This window comes from Staurois parvus, unplaced genomic scaffold (genome assembly GCF_062004578.1).
Source record: "Staurois parvus isolate SC_StPar_1 unplaced genomic scaffold, SC_StPar_1.0 ptg000038l, whole genome shotgun sequence".
In the NCBI taxonomy this organism is placed as follows: domain Eukaryota; kingdom Metazoa; phylum Chordata; class Amphibia; order Anura; family Ranidae; genus Staurois; species Staurois parvus.
This window is the reverse complement of record NW_028317834.1, coordinates 26,298-49,999: the sequence shown is the minus strand read 5'-3', so window position 1 is coordinate 49,999 and position 23,702 is coordinate 26,298. Positions and strand designations below refer to the sequence as shown.

At 42.6% G+C, this 23,702-nt stretch overlaps 1 protein-coding gene across 1 annotated transcript in view; it reads left to right on the top strand.

Moving 5' to 3' along the window:
- The window catches only part of LOC149470558 (uncharacterized), a 29,027-nt gene extending 7,051 nt beyond the window's left edge, over positions 1-21,976 (top strand). The window contains exon 2 of the mRNA XM_089662238.1: positions 7,272-21,976. Coding sequence (XP_089518364.1) covers positions 7,536-9,179 — 1,644 coding nt within the window. The 5' untranslated portion in view covers positions 7,272-7,535 and the 3' untranslated portion in view covers positions 9,180-21,976. The remainder of the gene's footprint in view (positions 1-7,271) is intronic.
- Positions 21,977-23,702: the final 1,726 nt, after the last annotated feature.

Below are 23,702 nucleotides of genomic sequence, written 5' to 3'. Positions count from 1 at the left end.
CCTCCTCCCAAAATATAGTTGCTATGGAGACTAACCACAGCACTCTCATGCACTGGTACCTGGTCCCTGCCCGGATCACTAAATCCATCCCTAATCCCTGACTTGTTTATGTGGCTGCTCTGAGGCAGGTATCCACATTTGGTGGACCTGCCCAGTTGTTCAAATGTATTGGTGCAAAATATTCCATATGCCTACAGTTCTTTATGAAGAAGTTACAGTATATATATCCATCCGGCCACTGCCTCATTTAATAACAAGCCCCAAGAAGTATACCTTATGGTGTGTCTGCAAGCTATGGATGGAAGGAAAGGGATCACCCCACCGGCAAGTGAGAAGAGGGGAGCATGAGTCAGAGCAATTCCAGTGTCAGCCAATACAAGTAAAGGGATGGATGCAGTGTGACCAAGCCCTAGTGGGTGGGGTGAAATGCATCAGAAGGCATGGCTAGAATGGCAGCTGAGGCCATTCCTCAACACTGGACTGGGGTCAGTTGACCAGCGTCCATTCCTTTACTTGCATAAGGCCCAAGAAGTGACACACTGGCAATTCAAACTACTCCTGTAGGTCACCACCATGGCTTAGCAAACCATAGTGAAGGCCTGGAAATCCCCCCCCACCTCTATACCACTGAAACTAAGAATAGTGCCACTCGAGCCACGATACATGTCAAAGTAGAAGCCGTCCTATTAGACAGAGTGCATAAAAATGAACAACTATGGCAACCATGGGTTGACCATTTCCTACCCTCAAACTCTGATGAAACCTTACTCTCTTTGTAGTCCTGAGTCCATTAGGTAACCCACTACTCAGTTGCTACTCTATACAGGCACACACCCTCCCCCCTGGGGACCTCCTCTCCCCCCCCCCCTTATCTGTACCCCTTTCTTCACTACTCTTGCTCTTATCTCTCCATCGCTCTCTTCCTTTTCACCTTTCCTCTCATTAGCTCTTTATCCCTTATGGGGTTTTCCCAACTGGGGCAACCTACACTATCAGTTTGAATTTTCAGTGAGGCGGACAGGTCACCCACTCGTCTGCCACTGATATCTGCATACAGGTTGAAGTACTAAATCTATACTCCCACTGTGAGAGTACCAGAAATGATACTATAGAGTATATAACATGTGCCAGTCTCTACATTCACTCCTCCCTTGATACTATAGCACTGTTATCTCTTGCTGAAGTTAAAGCAGAGCTCCACCCAAAAGGGGAAGTCCTGCTTTAATTAGTTGATGACCGCAGGTAGCCAAATGACAGCTGCACTGCAGCCGGCCAGTTCTGGGAGGCCGTCATATGATGTCCTCCCAGAACGCGCTCTCCTGCATGCCCCTGGCGATCTCTGTGATTGCTGTGTCCTTTGACACTGGTCACCGGGAAATGTAATTGCCAGTTCTTGACTGCACTTTCCTCACGCTGTCAGGGCATGAGGAACGTACTGCAGGCAGTTGTCAGAGGAGGGATTGGCACCAATCATCAGGACACTGATGATCAGTGCCCGGAGGATCGGTGCCCAGCAGCGCCACCCACCAGTTCTGCCACAAGTGCCCAGCAGTGCCACGCACCTTTGCCCAGCAGTGTCTCAGTCAGTGCCCAGCAGTGCTGCCAGTAAGAGCCCACCAGTGACACCCAGCAGTGCTTCCAGTCAGTGCCCAGCAGTTCTGCCAGTCAGTGCCAGCAGTGCTGCCTATCAGTGCCTACTATCAGTGCCAGCTCATCAGTGTCACCTATCAGTGCCGTCTCATTAGTGCCGCCCATCAGTGCTGCCTATCAGTGCCCATCAGTGCCGCCTATCAGTGCAGCCTCACCAACGCACATCAGTGAAGGAGAAAAATTACCTGTTTGCAAAATTTTATAATAGAAACAAAGAAACTTTTTTTTTCAAGTTTTTTTACATATTTTTATTTATAGCGCAAAAAATAAAACACTCAGCGGGGAGTAAATACCACCAAAAGAAAGCTCCATTTGTGTCTAAAAAATTATAAAAATTTCATATGAGTGCAATGTTGCATGACCGCGCAATTGTCATTTAAACTGCTACAATGCTGAAAGCTGAAAATTGGCCTGGTAAGGAAGGGGGTATAAGTGCCTGGTAGGCAAGTGATTAAGGACCCCACTGGCACCTTTTGGGAGGATAATCGAAATTGACAGGTACCCGCTCCCACTTCTGCTGCGATCACCTAGGTGATCAGAAGCGGAAGTTGTCCTCCCCCCTCCCTCCCTCCCTGTAGTCTTCTGGGACACATGAAAGGTCCTAGAAGACTACAGGACCATTCACAAAGCACAGAGATACTCGCACATGCTCAGTGGGCACCCGGATGTGAAGCCGCAAGCTGTCACAGCTGAGTGCCCACACTGAAGATGCCGGCACTGGAAACACAGGGCGGCCGGTGAAACGGGCTGCGGGGAGGACACCACGAGATCGAGGGACAGGTAAGATATGTCTTTTAAAAGTCAGCAGCTACTGTTTTTGCAGCTGATGACTTTTATTTTTTTTTATTTTCACTGGAACTCCACTTTAATGTATGAAGATATTATTTGTATTGTACAAATTACAACCTGTACGTTACCTCTAAGGGTTGTACCCCTTCTGACTTACTGTTGGTGAGTCCTGCAATCACATTGTTATCAGCTCCTTGTAAAACTATTATCTCTTTCCAATAAAATGTATGAACAAGAGAAGATATGGACCCCACAATTCCTCTATATACTCCACAATTCTCCCATGTGGACACCTCGTAAGTGGTTCTCCAGTATAGACTCCCAGTTTGGGGAACTCATTTAGAAGAAGCCGTCAGCTAGAATCACACTCACTACTCTACAGTATGGTGAAGACCAAGGAGGCCTAGCAATACCAAATGTTAGACTTTATATTATAGCTGCCCAACTTCAACATCTTACCAGGTGGGACTTAGTAGACACATTAGATCCCATCCATCGGTTGCTACTTCCATCAGATACAGATTTCACATCACTCTCACACTTGTTAATGGGCTTCAGATGGCACCAGTGGGAAAGGCATGATCTCTCATATATTTATTCCCGTCTTTTGACTCTTACCGAAGACCTATAGAAAGAAATGGGGAACAGAGAAAATAAGAGAGAGTGGTGGGAGGTGATTGTGACCTCCATACCTCTCATCTCTCTGTCCTCTTCACAGAAACTCAGTCATTTCTTTTGCATAGATCTTTCAGGACTCCAGCTCAATTGTTCAGCTAGGACAGGAGGGATTTCCCCTTATGACCCCAATTGTAGCGGTGATGTCGGGGATTTGATACGTGTTTTGGAGATGTCCAAAATTATTCAAAAAGTGGAACGATATGACCAGTATTATAATGTTGGTGTTCAATATTCCTCGGGTGTGCCTCTTGGTCTCAATAGAGGAGGAATTATTTACACCTCCTCCTATTACAAGTCATATAGCAATAGTGAGGCTGCTTGACCATAAAAAATATCCCGATCTTGGCTATCATCTCAGACTCCCAGCAGACACCAGTGGATTGAGCAGGTGATCTCCACATTAACATGTGAAAAAACAAATTTACCAACATTGTAATTCCCCCAGGAGATGTATGTCGGGCAGAACTGGCTGGATACTCCTTGTTCTCTCCTAGTTAGTTCTTCATAGGCTTTTAAAATCTTATCTCTTTTAGCCCCATAGAAGGAGAACGGCCAGTTGTATCCTACTGAATGGTGACTACATGGGGGACCCATACTTGGGGTATGATCCTGGAGACACGGGCCTCATTGATCGGTGTCAGCCATCTATGTATGTACTGGGGGGAGTTACTTGCCGTGTACAGCTGAATTGTTCTAGGTTGTTTCTTCTTTTCTCTGTTCATTTGTTTATAAAAGGTAAAAGTGACACCATAGACAAAGCAAGTTATTGTTCTGTATGATCTGTAATAGAGATGAGCGAATCGAACCAGGCGAAGTGGAATTTGTTTCGAATTTCAGGAAAAATTCGATTTGCGTCGAATCTGAATATTTGCATACTTCGGGTGCGCGAATCTGATTTTTCCCGATCAGCCGGCAAAAGTGTCCCTGCAGAGAGCTCCGCTATTTCTGACAGTTCTCTGACAGTTCCTTCACATGTACAGCGGTTGAAACATTGTATCTATTTGTTTCCATTTAGGATACAGATGTTTTTATTCGGAAATAAATTGATACAATGTTTCAACCGCTGTACATGTGAAGGAACTGTCAGAGAACTGTCAGAAATAGCGGAGCTCTCTGCAGATACACTTTTTGCTGTACTGGAATACTTCTTCTTTTCATTCTTCTTTTCATTCTTCTTCTCATTCTTCTTTTCATTCTTCTTCTTCTCATTCTTCTTTTCATTCTTCTCATTCTTCTTTTCTTCTTCATGAAAAGAAGAATGAGAAGAAGAATGAAAAGAAGAATGAGAAGAATGAAAAGAAGAAGAAGAATGAGAAGAAGAATGAGAAGAAGAATGAAAAGAAGAATGAGAAGAAGAATGAGAAGAATGAAAAGAAGAATGAAAAGAAGAATGAGAAGAATGAAAAGAAGAATGAGAAGAATGAAAAGAAGAAGCAGAATGAAAAGAAGAAGAAGAATGAAAAGAAGAATGAAAAGAAGAAGAATCTTTTCATTCTTATTCTTCTTTTCATTCTTCTTCTTTTCATTCTTCTTTTCATTCTTCTTCTTTTCATTCTTCTTTTCATTCTTCTTCTTCTTCTTCTTTTCATTCTTCTTCTTTTCATTCTTCTTTTTTATTCTTCTTTTTCTTATTCTTTTCATTCTTCTTTTCATTCTTCTTCTTCTTCTTCTTTTCATTCTTCTTCTTCTTTTCATCTTTTTATTCTTCTTCTTCTTTTCATTCTTCTCATTCTTCTTTTCATTCTTCTCATTCTTCTTTTCATTCTTCTTCTCATTCTTCTTTTCATTCTTCTTCTTTTCATTCTTCTTTTCATTCTTCTCATTCTTCTTTTCTTCTTCATGAAAAGAAGAATGAAAAGAAGAATGAGAAGAATGAAAAGAAGAATGAAAAGAAGAAGAATGAAAAGAAGAATGAAAAGAAGAAGAATCTTTTCATTCTTCTCATTCTTCTTTTCATTCTTCTTCTTCTTCTTTTCATTCTTCTTCTTCTTCTTTTCATTCTTCTTCTTCTTTTCATTCTTCTTTTCATTCTTCTTCTTCTTTTCATTCTTCTTCTTTTCATTCTTCTTCTTCTTCTTCTTCTTTTCATTCTTCTTTTCATTCTTCTTCTTCTTTTCATTCTTCTTTTCATTCTTCTCATTCTTCTTTTCTTCTTCATGAGAAGAAGAATGAAAAGAAGAATGAGAAGAATGAAAAGAAGAATGAGAAGAATGAAAAGAAGAATGAAAAGAAGAATGAGAAGAAGAATGAGAAGAAGAATGAGAAGAATGAAAAGAAGAATGAAAAGAAGAAGAAGAAGAATGAAAAGAAGAAGAATGAAAAGAATGAGAAGAAGAATGAAAAGAAGAATGAGAAGAAGAATGAAAAGAATGAAAAGAAGAATGAAAAGAAGAAGAAGAATGAGAAGAAGAATGAGAAGAATGAAAAGAAGAATGAGAAGAATGAAAAGAAGAATGAAAAGAAGAAGAAGAAGAATGAAAGGAAGAATGAAAAGAAGAATCTTTTCATTCTTCTTCTTCTTCTTTTCATTCTTCTTCTTTTCATTCTTCATCTTTTCATTCTTCTTCTTCTTTTCATTCTTCTTTTCATTCTTCTTCTTCTTCTTTTCATTCTTCTTCTTCTGAGGATGAGGATGAGGATGAAGAAGAAGAAGAAGAAGAAGAAGAAGTAGGATGAAAATAAGAAGAATTCCAAGCCGGCAAAAAGTGTATCTGCAGAGCTCAGCGGTTGAAACATTGTATCTATTTGTTTCCATTTATGGAAACAAATAGATACAATGTTTCAACCGCTGTAAATGTGAATGTCAGAGAACTGTCAGAAATAGAGGAGCTCTGCAGATACACTTAGCGGAGCTCTGCAGATACACTTTTTGCCGGTTTGGAATTCTTCTTATTTTCATCCTACTTCTTCTTCTTCTTCTTCATCCTCATCCTCATCCTCAGAAGAAGAAGAGGATGAGGATGATGAAGAAGAAGAAGAAGTAGGATGAAAATAAGAAGAATTCCAAGCCGGCAAATAGTGTATCTGCAGAGCTCCACTAAGTGTATCTGCAGAGCTCCGCTAAGAAAGAGCGGAGCTCTGCAGATACACTTTTTGCCGGCTTGGAATTCTCCTTCTTCTCATCCTTCTTCTTCTTCTCATCCTTCTCCTTCTTCTCATCCTTCTCCTTCTTCTCATCCTTCTTCTTCTTCTCATCCTTCTCCTTCTTCTCATCCTTCTCCTTCTTCTCATCCTTCTCCTTCTTCTCATCCTTCTCCTTCTTCTCATCCTTCTCCTTCTTCTCATCCTTCTCCTTCTTCTCATTCTTCTCCTTCTTCTCATCCTTCTTCTTCTTCTCATCCTTCTCCTTCTTCTCATCCTTCTCCTTCTTCTCATCCTTCTTCTTCTTCTCATCCTTCTTCTTCTTCTCATCCTTCTTCTTCTTCTCATCCTTCTTCTTCTTCTCATCCTTCTTCTTCTTCTCATCCTTCTTCTTCTTCTCATCCATCTTCTTCTTCTCATCCATCTTCTTCTTCTCATCCTTCTTCTTCTTCTCATCCTTCTTCTTCTTCTCATCCTTCTCCTTCTTCTCATCCTTCTTCTTCTTCTCATCCTTCTTCTCATCCTTCTTCTTCTTCTCATCCTTCTCCTTCTTCTCATCCTTCTCCTTCTCCTTCTTCTCATCCTTCTCCTTCTTCTCATCCTTCTCCTTCTTCTCATCCTTCTCCTTCTTCTCATCCTTCTCCTTCTCCTTCCTCATCTCCAAGGGCATTTAAATTAAAGGTACAGTGTTCTGCACTAATCTGAAGCCTAGAAACCCTTTTTATAAGTTAAATTTGTAGCGAATAAATTTGCATCGAATCGAATTTCTTCCTCAAATTCGGCGAATCAGCCGAATCGAATTTTTGAATAATTCGCTCATCTCTAATCTGTAACAGTGCCACAACTGCCTATACGTGAGAATGTATGACTCCATTGTCTGGGCTGAATGTTGGGAATACTGTGCGCACTTATAAACTTTCTTAATAAAATCTATTTGATTAAAAAAATACTGTAGATAATGCTGTACATATTCTTTCTATTCATAAGATATATTTAGTAATGAACATTAAAAATAGAAAGCAACTTTATGTAGCCATTTATATAGAATTCTACCTTTTTTTCATTCTGTACAGGTAGATTTATGAACCAAGTTTTCGGTCATGTTGATCTTCATGAATACAGCTGAGTCACATGGAAAACAAGACATATGGATGTCTTAATTGACTGAAAGTCTTTATTGCAGTTCACTGGAGGATTCACACGGGATACAAGTCATATCTGTGTTCTAAAAGTCATGGTTTGGATCCTCTTCCACATTGATTCAGCGGGAGAAAAGTCCAACCCAAGTATACATAAGAGGAGTCATTTCAAACTACTTCTTGTTTGGAGATTTTACAATGGAGAGAAAATATATCACACATCAAAAGGTTCACAATGGAGGGAAGTCATATAATTGTTCTGACTGTGACAAACCTTTTACACACAAGAGCGAGCTTACAGTACACCAAAGAGTTAATACTGGAGAGAAGCCATATCAGTGTTCTGAATGTGATAAAGCTTTTACACAGAAGTCACATCTTATCAGACACCAGAGGATTCACACTGGAGAGAAGTCATATCAGTGTTCTGAATGCGATAAAGCTTTTACACGGAAGTCACATCTTATCGCACACCAGATTGTTCACACTGGAGAGAAGCCATATCAGTGTTCTGAATGTGATAAAGCTTTTACACATAAGTCAAGTCTTATCACACACCAGAGGATTCACACTGGAGAGAAGTCATATCAGTGTTCTGAATGTGATAAAGCTTTTACTCAGAAGTCAAATCTTCTCAAACACCAGATTGTTCACACTGGAGAGACGCCATATCAGTGTTCTGAATGTGATAAAGCTTTTACATTGAAGTCAAATCTTATCAGACACCAGAGGATTCACACTGGAGAGAAGCCAAATCAGTGTTCTGAATGTGATAAAGCTTTTACACAGAAGTCAGATCTTATCATACACCAGAGGATTCACACTGGAGAGAAGTCATATAAGTGTTCTGAATGTGATAAAGCTTTTACAGTGAAGTCAAGTCTTATCAAACACCAGAGGATTCACACTGGAGAGATATATCAGTGTTCTGAATGTGATAAAGCTTTTACAGTGAAGTCAAGTCTTATCACACACCAGAGGATTCACACTGGAGAGATATATCAGTGTTCTGAATGTGATAAATCTTTTACACGGAAGTCAGATCTTATCACACACCAGAGGATTCACACTGGAGAGATATATCAGTGTTCTGAATGTGATAAAGCTTTTACAGTGAAGTCATATTTTATCAGACACCAGAGGATTCACACTGGAGAGAAGTCATATCAGTGTTCTGAATGTGATAAAGCTTTTACAGAGAAGTCAGATCTTATCAGACACCAGAGGATTCACACTGGAGAGAAGTCATATCAGTGTTCTGAATGTGATAAAGCTTTTACACAGAAGTCAAATCTTATCACACACCAGAGGAGTCACACTGGAGAGAAGTCATATCCGTGTTCTGAATGTGATAAAACTTTTACACGGAAGTCAGATCTTATCAGACACCAGAGGATTCACACTGGAGAGAAGTCATATCAGTGTTCTGAATGTGATAAAGCTTTTACAGTGAAGTCAGATCTTATCACACACCAGAGGATTCACACTGGAGAGAAGTCATATCAGTGTTCTGAATGTGATAAAGCTTTTACTCAGAAGTCAAATCTTATCAGACACCAGAGGATTCACACTGGAGAGAAGCCATATCAGTGTTCTGAATGTGATAAAGCTTTTACAGAGAAGTCAGATCTTATCACACACCAGAGGATTCACACTGGAGAGAAGTCCTATCAGTGTTCTGAATGTGATAAAGCTTTTACAGAGAAGTCTAGTCTTATCGCACACCAGAGGGTTCACACTGGAGAGAAGTCATATCAGTGTTCTGAATGTGATAAAGCTTTTATACAGAAGTCACATCTTATCAGACACCAGAGGATTCACACTGGAGAGAAGTCATTTTAATGCTCTCAATGTGACAAACCTTTTTCAGTTAATGCCGGTCTAATCTATCACCGGAGGATTCACAAATTTCAGCATAGATTAAATTCTGGAAGAAAAGAGATATTAAAGAACTTTCAGGTGTCACAAGCTAGTTCCACATCCCCAATGTCATCCCACAAGCTAGAGAAGAAGGGAGAAGATAAAATGTTACCTTAAAAGAAACAAACTAAAATCTGAGCAAACTGGAATGTAATGATTGGATGAACTGAGTTTAGTGCTTATGTCCATCAATACACAACTAGAAGGGATTTGAATATTTTATCTTTTGACATTTTTTTTAAGATAAGCATCAATAACTGAACAGCTTCCCTCATGATTCTCATCTTTATCTTTTTTATGGAGCTTTGAATGAACATGCAATGCATTTTCATAATTCACCAACTGAGTTGTGTTTCCAAGCATTTTCTTCATTTCTGGATCCTGAGGTAATACACGACCAACACTGCCTCAGTACCAGAGACTAGGATGGGGTCTATTGTCATCTTACCAAGTCTCTGAAGCCTCAGTGGGAGAGTCCATTCCAGGTTCTTCTGACTATTGATACATGATCAGCCAGCCTTGAGGTCTCCAGCTAAGCCCACCTTGTCCACTCCTCCCATTACATGTTCCATCTCCTCTCCCGTTATCAATGACTTCTTTCCACATTTCATCTCTCATTAATATTATTATTATTATACAGGATTTATGGCGCCAACAGTTTGCTCAGTGCTTTACAATATAACGGGAGACAATACAGCAACAATAAAGTTAAATACAAGAGGGATAGGAGGGCCCTGCTCCTTGGAGCTTACAATCTAGGAGGGAGGGGCTAGTGGTACAAAAGGTAGTAACTGTGGGGGATGGACTGGTTGGAAGAGTAGAAGATTCCATTATTAGCTGAGGGCAGAATAGGCTTCCCTAAAGAGATAGGTTTTCAGAGATCACCTAAAAGTGAGCAGAGTAGGCGATAGTCTGATAAATTGGGGTAGAGCGTTCCAGAGGATGGGGGAAGCTCTGGAGAAATCCTGGAGATGAGCATGGGAGGAGACAAGGGAGCTAGAGAGCAGGAGGTCATGCGAGGAGCGGAGAGTACGGTTTGGGTGATATTTGGAGACAATATTGGTGATGTAATTTGAGGCGGAGTTATAAATGACTTTATATGTTATTGTTAATGTTTTGAATTTTATCTGTTGGGCAATGGGAAGCCAGTGGAGGGATTGGCAGAGAGGGGTGGAGGACACTGAATGGAGGCCAGTGGGGGGATTGACAGAGAGGGGTGGAGGACACTGAGTGAAGGCCAGTGGAGGGATTGGCAGCGAGGGGTGGCTGATACAGAATGGTTAGTAAGGTGGATGAGTCTGGCAGCAGCATTCATGATAGACTGAAGAGGGGATAGCCTGCAATGTGGTCTGCCAATGAGGAGGGAGTTACAATAGTCAAGGCAAAATATAACAAGGGAGTGAATAAGTTGCTTAGTGGTTTCCGAGGTTAGGAACGGGCATATCTTGGAACTGTTGTGGAGGTGAAGTCTGCAAGATTTGGACAGTGGATTTGGGACTGAAAAGACAGATGGGAGTCTAGGATTACACCTAGTACCCTGGCATGAGGGGAGGGACTCATGATTTTGTTATTGATCTTGATGGAGAAGTCGGGGGAGGGGGCACAGGCTGGATGGAATACTAAGAGCTCAGTTTTGGAAAGATTGAGTTTGAGGAGGTGGAGTGACATCCATACCGATATGTCACTTAGTAGGTTAGTAATGTGAGAGGAGACTGAAGAGATGAGGGGTAGAAAGATAGTTTTGTGTGTCATTAGCATAGAGGTGGTACTTAAAGCCATGGGAGTTTATCAAGTGACCAAGGGAGGAGGTGTAGATGGAGAAGAGTAGGGGTCCAAGGACAGAACCTTGAGGAACCCCTACAGAAATAGGGAGAGGAGAGGAGGAGGCAGAGTTATAGGTAACTCTGATGGAGCGCTGCGATAGGTAGGAGGAGAACCAGAACAGAGCAGAGTCTTGGAGGCCAAAAGAGTTGAGGTTTTTGAGGAGGAGGGGATGGTCAACTGTATCAAAAGCTGCAGAGAGGTCAAGCAGTAAGAGTACTGAGTAGTGGCCATTGGTTGGGATGAGTATGGAGTAGTGGCCATTGGTTGGGATGAGTATGGAGTAGTGGCCATTGGTTGGGATGAGTACGGAGCAGTGGCCATTGGTTGGGATGAGTACGGAGCAGTGGCCATTGGTTGGGATGAGTACGGAGCAGTGGCCATTGGTTGGGATGAGTACGGAGCAGTGGCCATTGGTTGGGATGAGTACGGAGCAGTGGCCATTGGTTGGGATGAGTACGGAGCAGTGGCCATTGGTTGGGATGAGTACGGAGCAGTGGCCATTGGTTGGGATGAGTACGGAGCAGTGACCAATGGTTGGGATGAGTACGGAGTAGTGGCCATTGGTTGGGATGAGTACGGAGTAGTGGCCATTGGTTGGGATGAGTACGGAGTAGTGACCATTGGTTGGGATGAGTACGGAGTAGTGACCATTGGTTGGGATGAGTACGGAGTAGTAGCCATTGGTTGGGATGGGTACGGAGTAGTGGCCATTGGTTGGGATGAGTACGGAGTAGTGACCATTGGTTGGGATGAGTACGGAGTAGTGGCCATTGGTTTTAGCAGTTAGTAGATCATTAGTGAGTTTTAGTAGGGCAGTGTCAGTGGAGTGTAGTGAGCGAAAGCCAGACTGTAAAGGGTCAAGAAGGTTGTTGTCAGTGAGGGAGGAGCTCAGGCGATTGTAGACTAAGCGTTCTAGGAGTTTAGAGGTAAATGGCAGCAGGGAGATGGGTCTTAAGTTGTTCAGGTTGGTGGTGTCCAGCGAGAGCTTTTTATATTCAAATAGTTTTTATTAAAGTTTAAACATACATAAGTAATATTAGATAGTCGAACATTTTGGTTCACGTCGAGAATAACATTATATGAAAAATATTGACAAACGGAAAGTGAAGATTCCCCACCAAGTGGCCGGGGAACTTGTATTTCTGTAATTCAGTTACATGAGAGGTATGCTCCGTATGTTGTGAACCATTCTAAGAAACTAGTGGGGCATAAGAGTGGGGAGAACATGAGGGTAGTGGAGGAACAGGGAAGGAAGTGGGAGGAAGGGAGGGTAAGCACCAATTCAGTATGGGCAGAGAGTATTGTATTCCTTTCGAATAGTAGTCATTTTATTGAGCAACTGGGATTATTTAACCATCGTGACCAATGGGTTTTAAATTTATGGTAGGAGGAATTATAAAGTGCGGTTCTTCTTTCCATCTCGCATTGGAGATTGAGATCGGAAATGAGGCGGGATAATAAAGGGGTTGTGGTGGATCTCCATAGTTTGGTGACGTTAATTTTTGCAACTGCTAGAATGTGGATGATAATAGTGCGTACACTTGCAGGGAATATGTCTATTCCGACGTGGAGAAGAGCTAGGGCGGGATTTGGAGTAATTGAAGTTCCTGTGAGTGATGAGATGATCTGGAAAACCTTGTTCCAATAAGATTTAAGGGATTTACAGTCCCAAAGTATGTGAAGGAGAGATCCCTTTTCTCCACAGTGTCTCCAGCAGAGTTGTGAATGTTGAGGGTAAAATTGGGATAATTTAGTTGGTGTCAGATACCATTGGTGCAGGATTTTCAGGTAAGTCTCCCAATGGGAGCTACATTTAGAAGCTTTAAAGGTGATAGTGAATGTTTTTTCCCAAGTGTTTAGAGTGATTGGTTGGGAGAGATTCTTTTCCCAGTTGAGTAAGGAAGAATTGTGTGTAGTGAACTGTATTTCGGTTATGAGTGAATAGAAAGTCGAGATTCCTTTCTTAGGGTATTGTGTCTTTTGGAAGAATTGTCGTGCAGTTGCAGGAATTTCTATTTCAAGTGGTATTTGTGTTTTGTGAAGAGAGTGGGTTATTCGTATATAGGTATATTGTTCTTTGTCGGGAAGATGAAATTTCTTTTGGAGGACGGAGAATGAGTCTAGTTTGTGTTTTGTGTAGAGATCTTGGATATGGGTTATACCAAGGCTGCTCCATGTTGATATGTTTAAGTGAGGAGTGAGGAAGTGTAGAGATGAAAAGGGGGTGGGAATTTTCACATTACTCTTGTTTGCTTTATTGTGGGCTGAAAAGTCAAACCAAGCATTTAAAGAAGCCTGGATACACGGGTGTGTTTGTAGATTTTTAGGTAGGGCTGTTCTGGGTATGTACAGTATGTCTGTTATCGTGTGTGGTGAGCATAAGGAGTTTTCTAATTTGGTCCAGATCTTCTCGTCGGTTGGGTGCCACCAAAAGAAAAGTTGGTCCAAGAGGACTGCTTGGTAATATGATTTTAGGTGGGGGAGACCTGTCCCACCTCTGGAGGGTGGGCGTAATAATAAGTTTGTGGAACATCTGGGTCTTTTATAATTCCATAAAAATTTATTTAGCGTAGCTTGAACTCTAGAGAAGAAGGTATGAGGGACTGGTATAGGAAGCGTCCGAAAAATATATAGTATTTTAGGTAATATACACATTTTCATGGTTGCTACTCTACCTAAAGTTGATAGTGTGGTTGTGCGTAGATTTTTTATTTCTTGGGGGATGGTTTCCAATAATGATATGTAATTAGTTGCGTAAAGTTGGCTAGTGATTGCGGTAAGTTTGATCCCTAGATAGGGTATGCTATGTGATTCCCAAGTAAAGGGGAAATGTTTGGAAATTAGAGTTTTAGTATCAATAGGTGTATGCAGGTTGAGTATAGATGATTTGGGTTCATTGAGTTTGTAATACGAAACATCCGCATAACTACGGATATGTGTACGTATCGAATGAATTGATTTATAGGGGTTTGTAATCATAAGAATAATATCGTCTGCGAAGAGACTAAGTTTGTGCTCATGTTGATACATTTTAATTCCCGTAAAGTTTGATTCATTTCTAAGATTGGTTGCTAATGGCTCGATGAGTAAGGCAAAAATTATGGGGGATAGCGGGCATCCCTGTCTGGTACCATTCGTTATACAGAAAGGTTGTGAAAGCATGCCGTTGGTCAGTACTCTGGCGGTGGGCTTGGAGTAAACGGATAGTATTGCTGAAAGCATCCAGTCTGTTATTCCATATTTTTGTAATGTAAGGTTCATGAATTGCCAATGAATTCGATCAAATGCTTTTTCCGCATCTAAAGACAGGAGAAGGGAGGGTTGTTTTTTGGTCTCGAGGTGATGTAGTATGGATATAATTCATCTTGTAGCGTCTGGGGCCTGTCTACCGGGTATAAATCCCACTTGATCTGGGTGGACTAATGTAGGTAGATATGGGAGTAGTCTTAGGGCGATTATTTTGGCATATATTTTTATGTCTGTATTGAGTAATGAAATCGGTCTATAGTTTTGTACTAATTGGGGATCTTTGCCCGGTTTTGGGATGGTGGTGATTATGGACTGTAGCATGTCCGGGGGAAATTCCCCACAGGTTGCGACATGATTATATAAGGTCGCTAGGTGGGAAGTAAGATTGGGTGCTAGTGATTTGTAAAATTCGTTAATAAAGCCATCGTTTCCTGGTGATTTGTTTAAGGGGAGAGTATTTATAGTTTTTTTAATCTCTAAGGGTGTTATCGGTGTAGAGAGAGATTCTAGTTGATGAGGAGTGATACAAGGAAGATTTGTGTTCTGTAGAAAGTTTCCAATGGAGAGAGTTGTTGGTTGGATTGTGTTTGGGTCATCCTTTATATTATACAGATCTTGGTAGTATGTCGCAAACGCATTAGCTATGTCTTGTGGGTTTGTTAATATGGTGCGAGTGTTAGGGTGTTGAATTGTGGAGATTTTAGCTTTAAGTCGTTTTTGTTTGACAATTTTGGCAAGGAGTGAGTTTGCTTTATTTCCTAGTGCGTAAAATTTGTTTTTTGTTTTTTGAAGATTGTTATCATACTTGTGGAGTAGGATGGTTCGTAGTTTGTTTCTGTCTAGGGATAGGGCCGCGGACATGGAAGGATTTGGGTTCTTTTTGTTTATCTCTTCATGTGCGTGGATGGAGGTCAGTAATTGGTCAATTTGTTGGGATCTGTGTCTATTTGTGCGGGAATTCAATTGTATGAGGATACCTCTCATGTAGGCTTTGTATGTTTGCCAAAGTATAGTAATAGAGATATCAGGAGTAGAGTTCATTTAAAAAAAAAGGTCGTGGGCTTCCAGGATATGTTTCAGGTTTTCTGGGTTTCTCAGTAGTGAAGCGTTCAATCTCCAGATGGGTGGTATTTCTGAGCATGGATTGTCATCTAAGGATATACTAATTGGAGCGTGATCTGACCAAGTTATGGTACCGATGTTAGATGAACTCACATGCTGTAATGTCCATTTGTCAGTGATGAACTTGTCGATTCTTGAATAAGAAAGATGAGGAGGGGAGAAGTAGGTGTAATCTCTCTCAGTGCCGTGCTGACATCTCCAGATGTCATATAAGTCATTGTCATGTAAAAAATGGTTAAAGACAGGCTTGGTGGATCTTTTAGTGGAAGACGAATCTAAGAGCGGATTGCCCATAATGTTAAGATCTCCTCCGATGATAAGTCTGCCTTGTTTGTGTTGTGATATGAGTTTGTGGAGTTTGCGGAAAAAAGACAGTTGTTTGCTGTTTGGGCCGTACACATTCACTAGCGTGTAGATGATATCGTCTATTTGGCACACTAAGATATGATAACGACCATGCGGGTCGGCTATGTTTGAGATAGTTCGGAATGTGGTAGAGTCTTTAATGGCGGTGAGAACTCCATTCTTCTTTTTAGTATCAGTTGCCATAAATACTTGGGAGAATCGGTGTAGCTGTAGTTTGGGAATTTTTCCTGTGGCAAAGTGGGATTCTTGTATAAAGAAAATGTCGGCTTGGGATTTCCGGAATTCTTTGGAGAGCATCGATCTCTTGAAGGGAGAATTAAGGCCTCGTACATTAAGGGATGTGATTTTAATCATTTAATGGTCCTTTCTTGAGGTGTATATTTAAATGGCGTGTTGTTTGAGAGAATCGTGGCTCAGTGTATGGCCATATGCAAGAGGAGAGGTTTCTGGCAGTGTTATGCGGAGTAGGTTCAATTGGTGGATTAGAATTGGTCTTCCATATATATTCAAGGTAAGTAGGTCTTAAGTTCAAGTTGAATACTTGGTGGTGCCACATTAGGGGAAGGTAAGGGACAGATAGAACAATAATAAAAAAAAACTTGCGCAAAATGCAAGCAAACCAAGTAACTTCTTTACTACAAAACTGGGGGGTTTGAACGGACTTTGACCGTCAGAAGGGTCAAGCCAGATGTAAGCTCGTAAAACTATTTTCATCGGTTCTAGGCTGATCGCCAGTAACTCGGTATTGAACTAGAGCCTCTGGGGAAGAGCGTGAATATAAGTTTCCCTCAACTTATCTTGATCTGCGTTGTTAGTCATGTTGTCTCCATATGTTGGAGGGAAGGTAGTGCAGCTCCCTGCGACTCTATGGGTATGATGTTCCATGCTTTGAGTAGGTCTAGGCCTGCTTCTAGAGATTTGATCGTGAATATTCTGCCTTGGTGGCGCACTGTTAGCTTCGTGGGGAAACCCCATTGGTAAGCTATGTTATGGTTTCTGAGGGCCTTGGTAATGGTAACCATTTTTTTCCTGTTGAGAAGTGTAGCTTTTGATAAGTCAGCATATAATCTAATATTTGCATGTGTTGGTGGGAGTGGCGGTGGATTTCTGGCCGCCGTCATGATTCTCTCTTTGATATGATAGAAGTGTATACGGGCCAGAACATCTCTCGGAATAGCAGCGGATAGAAATGAAGGTTTGGGCAATCTATGGGCTCGATCAATCGCCAGCTCCAAGTCCGGTATCGTTGGGATGAGGAGCTTGATGTACTGTTGTAGATAAGGTAGTAGTGTCTCATTAGTAACAGATTCAGGTATCCCTCTAAATTTAATGTTATTGCGGCGCGATCTATCTTCTAGATCGGCTAGTTTTAGGTTGATTTGTTCAATTTCCAAAGTGTGATCTGCGTGAGCATCAATCAAATCATTATGTGCCGTTATGATATCTCCCATATTGGTTTCTATATGCTGTATTCTGCGTTCTTGTTGACTTATAATGTTTGTAATTTGGTTGAGCGACATGGAAATATCAGTATGTAGGGTCTGACGTAATGATGAGAGCATGTTTCTCATGCAAATCTCTGTTAGCGGTTGGTCTGACGCAGGGAACGCATCAATTTTGGTAAAGGCTGCGTGTGGCATTGGAGATGGGAGATTTAGGGCCTGATATGCAGGGCCAGGGTCACCATCTAAACGTGGCCGAGATTTGGCTGGGCTGCTGGTTGTGGGGGACAAAGGAGGTGACAACTCACCAGGGTCCCCTGGGAACAGCTGCTGCCTCAGTCTGGGATCCGTATGCTGGGCCCTGTAGTCCTCCTCAGTGCTGCCTCTGTCTCCCTGTCTGTCTCCCTGTGTGCTGTTGCGGGCGCCATCTTGGATTCCGGGCCCGACCGCTGGGAAGAAATTTGTCAGCTTCCCGGGTTGCCCTGGGGTTTTCCTCCTGCGGGGCATATGTGCTGAGGTGCGGGCACCCTTCATGAAGGGCTGTGAAGCGTTTGTGGTCCCCAGGGTCGGTGTGTGCCGCTTAGTGCTGGCGGATGGATGGAGCTGCTTTCAAAGCGCTGCCATCCAGGAGCCGGCCGCGCATGCGCCCCCCAGCGAGAGCTTTTTGAGTATGGGAGTGATGTGTGCATGCGTTAGAGGGAAAGGGAAGGCACCAGTAGAGAGGGAGAGATTTAATATGTGAGTGAGGAAGCATAGGATGGAAGAAGAAGGTGACCGTAGTAGTTGTGAGGGGACAAGATCTAGGGGGCAGGTAGTGAGACGGGCTTCTGAGAAACCTTAGTGACCTCTTCGGTAGTAGCAAGGTCAAAAGAGGAAAGTGTTGAGGGAGGTTTAGTATAAGGTATGCTAAGTGGGATGGATGTCTGTGCAGTGGAGATGCCCCTACAAATTGCATCAATCATGTTTTTAAAATGATTTGCAATCTCGTGAGCAGTGAGTGAGGTATTGGGTGGAGGTGGAGAAAGTTGAGAGTTAAAAGTAGAGAAGAGACGACGAGTACTGGATGACAAGCTATTGATGAGAGTGACAAAGTAGGCTTGTCTGGCAGCATGGAGGGAGGAATTGTATGTGAAGAAAGCAGATTTATATCAGGTGAATGCTTGCTGGGATTTAGTTTTACGCCACATTCGCTCCAGCACACGACTATGTCGTTTAAGATCTCTGGAGTTGTCAGTCTGCCAAGGTTGTAATGGTCGGGACCTGATGCTTCATGTTAGAGGAGCAAGTGAGTCTAATGTGGATGAAAGTGAACTGTTGTAGACAGCAGTGGCCAGGTCAGGGCAGGACAGGGGAGAGATTCTGTCATAGAGGTGGTCAGTTGCAGAGTGGAAAGGAGAAGGGTTCAAGTTGTGAAGGTTTCTGCAGGTGATTGCTGATTGGAGGGATACATGTTTGAAGATGAGGAGACTGTGAAGGTGATGAGATTGTGATCAGAGAGAGGAAAGGGGGTGTTTGTGAGGTTGTAGGATATCATCTCATGGATGACAACCTTTCAGGCAGGTCTGCGGCTGTGACACCAGCTAGAAAGAAGTCTCTGTTCAGTGAGAAAACAACATCCCAAGCTGATGCAGGCCTTCCAATACTGAGTTACTGCTGATTTAGGGGATGTATTCAGCAGTAAAACGTAAGCCCAGCTGGCCACTTGTGTTCCATGTGGTTCTGCCAAATGGGATTCCATCAGGTGAAGATCAGAAATCCTTGTTCCATGTTTTCTCTTTCCAGCTATTACTCCTCTCCATAGACTAATCACACAATACAACTGCCAGAGATCTGAACTTACAAAGTGCTGAGTGTGCGGTCATATTCCTACCACTTCTTCCGGGGGACTGACATTCCTCTGATTGGGGTTCACAATAATCACTCTGAGTGCACACATCTCTTTTTGGTGGAAAGTTTGTAAAGAAAACTTCTTCTCCCTGGAAATATTACAACGTTGGCACCAAAGTGTAACTATGGGCAACATCAGTAATGACATTAATAATGAAATCTGTCATTAGCAGAGCAGGTTTTGTTTTTCCGATTCTCCTATTGTTTTATTTTTTTGTTGTCCCTCCCAGTAGATATTTTTTGTCTACTTCCTGTAGAAGGCCAAGTCTTTTGGGATAAAATGGCAGTTGGAGGGGTTGGGGCAAATCTTATAACACTGCTGGGGGTGCTCACAACTGTCAGTTGTCATTCATATGGGGGGTTGGACCTTATAGAGAACCTGTTGCTGTAACTGCTGTAGAAGCGTTAGCTGAAGTTGGGTTTTACTTGTTGTGTGTCTTATAATCTATCTAAGACTTCCCTGTACAGGGTGACAACGCTGCTGTGTAATGTTCCTGCAGAATGATCAGGGTTGTCACCCTGTTACAGAAGGTGGGAAAATAACAGATGTACAGACAGGACCAACAGCTGATACAACTATGTTGCAGAGGGAACTCTGGGAATGCTAATGACAGATTGCATTACACATTCAGTTAGCAGACTTCCTGCTGTTGGTCTGATGTTTGAATTGTGTTCTGATATTTACTGTCCTGCTGTAAAAGGTGTAAATGATCGCCCGCATGTTTCCTGTAGTAGCAGGGACTACAAACTCATATCAGGAATAGTAGGATGGGTACCTACCCAAGAGGGTCACCTTTTTGGATTTGGGGGGAAACATTTCACATGGTTTCTTTCCATTAATGACACCGACAAGGGGAGTCTCACTTCACTAACAAGAGGAGAGCCAATCACAGGCCAGTAACATTTCATGGTGTCTCAATGTATTGCAGAATGTTTAATCCCCATTGGTCCAATGGATTCCTAGTCCTTCCAGATGCATTGCTTCTTGTGTGGAAGGAGCGCCCTAAAATGGCTTCCCTTCAATTCCACCCATAGCTGTACTTTAGGTTATGTTGCCCCTCCCCCATATCCTGTAAGGGAAAGCCTCAATTTCTTCCAATACTCCCCTGGCCTTCCAGTGAGAAGAAACATTTTCTCTGGAGTGGAGATGTTTTATGCAGTGAGCCCTTCATAGACGGGATGGGGAATCTAAGTAATCTAAGATAAGTAAGATGAACCGGTGTACTGGAGTCATGGATCAGATAACCAATGACACCATTGATGGTATAGCAGAGCTGACAGCAGAAGTGGCTCCATCACCTAAGGTGGTGTCACAGAACTGCATGGTGGCTGACTATCTCTCAGAAGATCAAGGCGGAGCCTACAATCTGGTGTCAGAGAGTGTTGTACATTTATATTAGACCATGAGGATCTCAGAAGGGGATATCTACACAAGGTAAAGGAGTTCCAACAGTCACCTGGGTGGGGGGAAGTGGGATCCATTTTCTTGGATGGGTTTAGCTGGAACTTGGTTGAGTAATATGGTGGCTTTGCTTCTTAGGCCATTAGTTCCTACTATAGATTTCCTACTATAGACTATATGATAATTTTATACATTGTTGCTGTTGTGTGTTTTGCTGAGTTGATTTTGCTTTTTTATGCACATGATTACATTCACATTGTTAGAACAGAAGATTACTTGAAACCCGCAAACATGTTTTATTTTCTGAAGCAGAGACCCTGGAGAATATAATGGTGGTGGTTCTCATTTTCTATGTTACAGGATATTAGCTCAGCTGTTTGTCAAATGCATATTTTCTGTAAAAAACACTAAAAAGTAATTTTAGTGCACAAAAAACACAATATATAACCCACCTTCTTTAGTGAAATATACAATATTGGGTTGGCATCAAGTATATAGATACCAAACTTTTTAAAAATTTTGTGAAATGGTGACAAACTTCAGTACCAGAAATTGTCCATAGGTGACGCATTAAAAGCCTTTACAGTCATCAGTTTATATAGTGAACCATGAATGATGGCCCTAGAGTTATTCCTCTCCCTCTGGTGTGTGCAGAGATATGTACAATGTGTAGTGTGATTGATGTTTTCCTACATAACCGCACCCAACCCTTGCAATTGCTCATGTATACGGGAACTGGGGGCTTTAAAATGTGTTTTTGTGTGTTTTTTCATTTACAGTGTGTTACTTTACACTTTTCTTTCTCTGAACTTTATTATTGCCATATAGGGGGTTAATAGCCTCGCATGTGATAACATATTGCTGGTCACAGATCCTCTGTAAAGAAACACAAGAGGTCTATCAGACCCCTAATGTCACCTCTGGTCCCCAAAAAAGATAGTCAAGCACAAATCATGTTTGATCAGCTCCTTGAAGACACGAATGTACATCTGCCAAATCTGTATCTGAGTAGACCATAGAAGCAGCATTAGAAAGAAATGTGAGCACGGCTTCAGTCAGGCGATGGTCCTGGTGGTCATGGTCTTGTTCTCCTTCAGGTCCTCTCACCTTGTAGATGGTGACATGGACTTGTGTGGGAATGAGCAGGAGGGGCTCGGGGGTTCTCTTGTACCCAATCAGCTTGTTATGGATAAAAGATGAAAGTGTCTTCTGGGAAGTTACAGGGATTTGGATGTTTAGAGGATTACATAGGTGGGCGGGGCTGGTATTAATGAGGGGTGTGTCACATGTTAATCAGTTTCTTAGCATCGATTATATAAATGGTATAAATAGATCCTTGAAATGTAAACAATCTATCTCTTTTCTTCTGTTGTTAAAGTGTCACATATATATGATGAATAAAGGTGGGTGATATTTTCACCGCACAATACCGTGGTCTGGGTTCTTCTACAACACATCCCCCCAAAAATGTCCTCTTCCAGTTCTAGGAGTCTGGTGGAATGGAACACAAGCTCATGGTATCTCTTAGGCCCATTGTACATGGGGGGTCCGGTCCCTGTGGGTGCAATGCTGGCATTATAATACACCTGGTATTCCGCTCCGCTGCCTGCAGCCTGTCAAAGTGTCAGGGAACGAGAAGATCGCCACAACGCCTGAATCTGCACATGCGTAGGATTCCAACAAGACATAGAGGCAGGCGGGCACTAGGACCCAGGTGCGCCTGTCACCAATGACAGTGCTGGCAGGCACTAGGACCCAGGCGCACCTGTCAGTACCGGGCAGGCTATTTAAACCAGCTCTTGCAATGCTCACATTGCCGGTCTTATTCCTGTGTTCCTGTTCCTAGTGCCTGAGATTGCCTTTGTTGCCGAACCTGCCTGACCCGGATTATCGTGACTCTCTCCTGCCCTGATCCCTGGCTTGTCTGACCATTCTTCTGCTTTCTCCTGTTTACCTGACCTCCTGTTGCTGAACCCGGCTTGTGAACCGTTTATCCTTTTGCTTGCTGATCTGTACCGTCTGCCTCTGCTGTTACCGACCTGGCCTGTCTGACTACGTTACACACTACCTCTTCACATCTGGTTCTCACTTATTACCTACCACTGGCAAATCCACCTCTACCACAGCTGGTTGAACTCGGGAGTCGCGACCTGGTCTCAGGCTGCTTCAAGTCCATCCCCACCATCAGGGGCTCTGGTAAAACAGCAGACTGAGGCTTAGATTCCGCGCCCTGAGGGATTCCGGCCTGTGGGTCGCTAGAGGCTACTGCCAGTCGGTCCTTAACACAAAGTCTACACTACAGCTGGACGGGGCTCAATGCTGCACCACGTTTACCTCGTGTTTAGGGCGCTCGGTGTTCAGGGAGAAATGGCCGCCATCCTGATCAGACAAAGCATAGAGCAGATGTAGGCCGGTGCAGTTTGCTTCTTCCCCTGTGCCCAACCAGAGTGACATCCCAGCCTGGAGAGGAAGTCGGGGGACACTTGGCTTCTCTGGGGTTTCCCGGTTCCTGGAGACAGCGTGGAATGAAGGGGTCCATGGAGTCCTGGGGACATTTTTTGTTCTTTATTTACACCTTTTAAAAATCATTTTATTCCTGAAGATCACTAAACCCCAAATCTGATGTATTCTTTGATAGCAGACACCCTATATAATCCAATGTTGGGAGTTGTCATTTTCTATGTTACATGATAGCACAACAGTTTATGAAAGGCAACATTTCAGGAACAATATAGTAACGTTTATTTCTGAGCACATAAATGCAATTCATGACTAGAGATGAGCGAAGAAATGAAAAATTCGATTCGACTGATTCGGCGAATTCGTGGACAATATTCGATTCGAGTCGAATAAATTCGCTGTGAATTTAACTTAAAAAAGGGTGTTTCTAGGCTTCAGAGAGACTTAATATTAGTGCAGAACACTGTACCTTTAATTTAAATGCCCTTGGAGTCTGCTGGGGAAGAGAAATAATACTGTCAGTCAGTATGACATGCAGATGAGTGCCGTCGATCTTAGAATCACTGCACACTTCACTCATTTGGCCAGTCACGGGGCCAAAACCAGAGTGTGGAGCCACAGTGTGGCGGTGGAGCCAGCAGCAATGGGAGGCCATACAGCACCCTATGACAAAATGGAAACCAGCAGGAGTGT